The following is a 5,090-nucleotide window of genomic DNA, read 5'->3' as shown; positions in this document are numbered from 1 at the left end:
ACAAAACTAAGATTTACACATAGGCCACAGCTGAAAGAATTTTAAAGAACATACATTGGCAAGAAGAAAAACGAGGACGGATGAATGAGTGGAACGTGAGAATAGAAGGTGAGCAAAGATACTGGCAAAGCACATTGGCAAATCTGAATAATAATTATTAATGTTCAACAGAAAAAAAGGAGTATCTTGTTGACGTTAACTTTATCATGAATAGTTTATTTATTTAAAAATATGAGGCAAACCTGGCAAAATAATGACATTTTAAAATGAGAAGTTGTGTGTATATGGTTGTTTGTGAGAACAGAACAAAACTAAAAACAAAGAAAAAGGAACCCTGGGTAGAATTCAAATTGTCTAAAATAATGTGGAATAGCAGAAAGGCAAAGATAAGACACTGTCACACCACCAGTGACAGAAAAATGATAAGAAAAATGATAAGACATCACCACACCAATAGATTAAAAAAGAAAGTACAGAAGTCATCTACACATACAGAAGAGTTTGTGTTAAAATTTAACATTTAAAACTCTTAATGTGACCCAGCAGTTACTGCTTTTCCCCTTCCACCTTTTCTTCTCAAGGCCTCAGGAGGGCATCCAATTTTTAAAATCCCTGAAGCCCCAAGCTTGGTCTCATTTCGTCTGTAGGCAGGTTTCTGTAGCTACTCTGTGACCCAAAGGTTCCATGCAGCTATTTTATGTATATACACAATTAAATGCCAACATTTACAATAATTTGAGAAAGCCTTTGTAGTCTGTCAAAACAGACAAGACAAAAATCCCAAGATTGTTCATGACTAGAAAGACTGAAAACTAACGTCTTCAACAGGATAAGGGTTATCTACCAACTATTCCCAGGGGAAAAAAAAATCATGCTTTATGGTAAAATTTAGAAGCACTTGCATCAATACAAGGGGCAAGATAGGGATGCCCCCGTCAATGACACTATTCAACCTGGACTTGGAGTAACATCCAATAAAAAAATTAAGGAAAAATAACATGTAAGAGACTTGTCAAAAAAAGAGATAATATTCTCATTGTTTTGGAGATATTATTGTCTTTATTAGTTAGGTAAAACATCTATAGATAGGCCATTAAAGAAATGAAATCATTTTTCTGGATACCAGATCAACATAACAAATTATTTCTATATGCCAGGAATAATGTACAAAATATATTCAGGATCTTAGAACTATCAACACAAAGTTTATAGTCCTTAAACTTTTCCAGCACAGGAGAATTATATGAAAAATATATAGGAAGAATGGAAAAGAGTTGGTTCCTTTGGGGAACCCCCACCCCCCAACCTAGCAGTAGAGTTAAACCATTTGATAGCCTTCTCATTAAAAAAAGGAGGGCACATATCATCGCTCCTCATTCTGTGTGTTTGTAGCCAACAAACATTTGTCCACATACACCTATTTGTTAGATTCTCCAAAAGCGTCTACAGCCACTGAGAGGTCAAAATGGCAAAGTTGTCATAAACTAGCATGCACACTAGGGCCAAAATACATTAGGCAAAAACCAAAACAAAACAAAAGTAATTACTTTAATTTGGAAAGAAGAGGTGCTGTGGTAGAGTGCTGTGGAAAGGATGGGTTTTTAGAAAAAGTGCTGAAGTTGGGGTTTGAAGCAAAACTAGGGAGAATGCAGCTACTTAAGGGCAACCTTTATAGAGAAAACAACCTAAGCAGCATGTCAGATGTCTAAAAGTACACTGTACTTAAAACAGCATCTCTTTGCTTCTGTGACTTCCTTCCAGATGTTTTGTTCCACCACCATTGATCCACAATTTTGCAATGCAGCTTCCATCAAAAGAGCATCTGTCCATTATTCATGCTTGGTGATTCTTGCAGGTTGTGCAAAGTACACACAGCGCTCTTAAAAGACTCTTTTAAGGTCTCTACCAGGTGGCTAGGGGTTGTGGGTTCAGTTCATTCCTGGAACAGGCGTCTCCGGGCCTTGCGAGAAGGACCCGGAGGGCGCTGGGGGCGCGCGTGGGGACCTGGACTCGGAGAGGGAGGTAGAGGTTGGAGTGGCGAGTTGGGGAAGGGCTCCAGAAGGTGAACGTCCAGGTTGAAGTAGCGGAAAGAAGAGCGTCTCTCTGGACTAGGAGTGGGGGCCCAAGACCGAGGCTCTGGTACCTGGCCCACAGGGTAGGGGTTGGTCACGCTTCCCGCGCAGGGGCGGAGCCCAGCAACGGAGCCGGCTGCAGGGTCCATCCGAGGCGACAGGAACGCGGGGTCCGCGTCTTCCTCGTAGGCCTCTTCTTGGGGGGCCATCTGTGGGACAGATGCGCGGAAGAATCCTTGCTCGACGGCGACGTCGTGCCCGGGCGCGCCCAAGAAAGCGCCGGGTTCCAGGCAGGCAAGGGAGTGGCCCTGCTCTCCTGAGCGCAGGAGGGCCTCGGGGACCAGCAGCAGTGTGAGCTCTTCGACAGACACTTGCAGGACCGACGTTGGCTCGGGCTCGAGCACCAGGTCGACGTCGTCCAGGGACATCTGCAGGGCACATCCTGTGGCCAGGACCACCACCGAGGTGAGGGCACCGGTGGCCGGGGGCCCCTCCAGGCCTTCCAGGCCTGCAAGCTCCTCGGTTCGGCTGCGCTTGGCGGGGCCAGGTCCTCCGGTCGACGGTCCGGGACAGGGCGCAGGGTAAGCGCTGGGGCTGCGGGGCCGGCTGCCCATCACTTGGACGGCGCTGTGGGTGGCGCTGCCGGAGGGGCCTGGCGGAGGGCGTGAGGGGCTGGGTCCTGCACGCAGTGACAGGTCTCGACGACAGGTGAGGCGGCGGGGCGCGGCGGGGTGCGGTACGGCGCGACGCAGAGTGAGTGCCCGGGAGTTCTGGGGGCGCCTCCCGGGAGACCCTCAGTCCAGGTTCTGGTGGCGCAGCACGCGGCGCAGGGCTTGGCCTCAGGCGTTGGAATCCCAGGCTCCTCACACGGACGGATTTGCGCCAATGATATTGCAAGTGACGCCGGCGGAACCAAAGTCGCAAAATGTCACGCTAAGCCCCGCCCCCACGGAGGCTTCGCCCCTTAGAATTCGCGGTATCTGTGCAGCCCGGTAGCCGAAGCTTTGCGTAAAGAGATACTTTTATAGGCCACTAGGAGGCAGAACAATGATGCCACTCTAGGGGCTGGCTTCCAGTGTCAAGATCTTGACCTTCCTTGAGTGGATCTCAAATGAGGACGACCTTAATTGGAAAACTGATTAAGTTTCAAGTCCCAACAGTGTGACGCTGCACCAGGACAGCGAGATGTAAGGCCCTCCTTCTCCGAAGCCCCGCCCCGGAAGTGAATATCGCTTTTCCTTCAGTTGAATAGTGGGAAGAGTTTTTAGACTATATCCTTACGTCTGTGCGGAAGTTGTAAACCACTGTCGGAATCTTTCACTGGTGTTGAAAGACGACATAAAATTAGAATTGAGTGTGTAAGCAGGTGCGCATGATCAATTTACTACTATACTATATACATACCATTTCATACTAATTTATTACACTGCCGTCGTCAGAAGTAAGAGTTTATCTAGTTTGACCAGAAATACAGTCAGAAAATGTTTGTTTTAGTCCAATTTACAATGATGAAAATATTGTGCAGAATTTTACTCAGTTTGCTCGGAAGCCTGGAATTAGGAGAACTGGGTCTGACATGTTAAGGCCCACATAAGATGATGCAGCATCAGCGCCTTTGATCTGAGTGTCTGTTCAAAAGCGCATTTGCGTGATGTATCATGGGTGCAAAAAGGAAGGTGTGGCTCAACTCCTTATCTAGTGTTAACAGGAAGAAACACCAAACACTGATTTTGGAATAGGTGATACTCCTAATGGGGTTATAGAGGACAACGAAACATTTCCTTCCACCCCTGTTCCTTAACCCCGCAATTGCTCATCTTATTCCTTTTTACAAAATAGCATATTTATATTTTCATTTTTATAGCTGCATAGCATTCCTTTGTATGGAATTACACTTAAGTCAGACCTCTCTTAATGGACATGTAAGCTCTTGGTCTGTGACTTGGTGGCATTGCCATTCCCTGGCAAATTTATGGAAAATGCGGATGCTTTCCTCCATCCCAGAATCACTGAATCAGAATTCCTGGGGCATGAAACCTAGGAATTCTCTGTAAGTACCTCCCCGCCCCCCAAATTGTTTTACCCTAAAGTTTTTTTTAATGTTTATTTTTCAGAGAAAGAGAGAGAGGGAGTGGCATCGAGAAAAGAGAGGGAATGGCATCGAGAGAAGAGAGGAGGACAGAGGATCCAAAGCCGGTTCCGCACTGACAGCAGTAAGCCCGTGTGTGGCTGGAACCCACCAACCCAGAGATCATGAGCTGAGCTGAAGCCCCACGCTCAACCGACTGGGCCACCCAGGAGCCCCTGTTTTCCAGTGTTTAAGATCGATCACTAAGTTTGTTTTCATTTAGCGGTTGAGAGGTTCAGGTACCCGGGTAGTTATACTTTCCATCAGGGCCCTGATTGTTGGTGACAAAGTTATGAAGAGAACTCAGATTTCCTGGGCTGCGTCAGGGTGTTTCCTTGCTCAGCTGGCGGGCATCAGCTCACGGCTGCGTTTCCGGTGTTCCTGGCATTGCGGCTGGAAATTCCCATGAGTAGGTGCGACCTGGAGCGAGGCACTGGCTGCGTGAACTCGCAAGGGCTCCGCGGGGCTGCGGCGATGAGGGCGAGGGGAGAGGGGGAGAGGGGGAGAGGAGAGTGCCGGCTGCCAGGAAGCTGCAGTCTCCGTGGGGGTAAATGTGGACGCCGCTGGAACCTACGCCCAGGGTCCCAGGTGATGGGAACAACCGCTGTGCTGCTGGTGTCCAGGCAGAAGGTGGTGGTGGTGGTGCGGGGGACTGGGGGTGGGGGATGAGGGAAGGAACTTGCAGGAACAACTGCTTTGACCCTTGACATTTCCACGCTCGGAGTATAATGGGGGTTCCACTAAGGAGAGTGAAAGTGGACGTGCCCTGGTGTAAGTGACAGATAGACGGGCCTAAAGCTGTCCAGGACACGCGGTGGGGGGGGGGGCCTTGGGGCTCTTGGTCTGGCCAGTAGTGGGGCTCTGTGCAAGGTGGAATCGGGCTTTGACTG

At 48.5% G+C, this 5,090-nt stretch overlaps 1 protein-coding gene across 1 annotated transcript; it reads right to left on the bottom strand.

Annotated features, from left to right (window-relative positions):
* Window positions 1-1,185: 1,185 nt before the first annotated feature.
* LOC125921294 (proline-rich protein 23A-like) lies at window positions 1,186-2,686 on the bottom strand. Its single transcript, XM_049628757.1, has one exon. The coding sequence runs from the start codon at window positions 2,684-2,686 to the stop codon at window positions 1,934-1,936; it is 753 nt and encodes a 250-aa protein (XP_049484714.1). The 3' UTR covers window positions 1,186-1,933.
* Between the last annotated feature and the right edge of the window lie 2,404 nt (window positions 2,687-5,090).

Source organism: Panthera uncia, chromosome C2 (genome assembly GCF_023721935.1).
Source record: "Panthera uncia isolate 11264 chromosome C2, Puncia_PCG_1.0, whole genome shotgun sequence".
Taxonomy (NCBI): domain Eukaryota; kingdom Metazoa; phylum Chordata; class Mammalia; order Carnivora; family Felidae; genus Panthera; species Panthera uncia.
The sequence above is the reverse complement of the archived record's forward strand: the minus strand, read 5'-3'. Positions and strand labels throughout refer to the sequence as shown.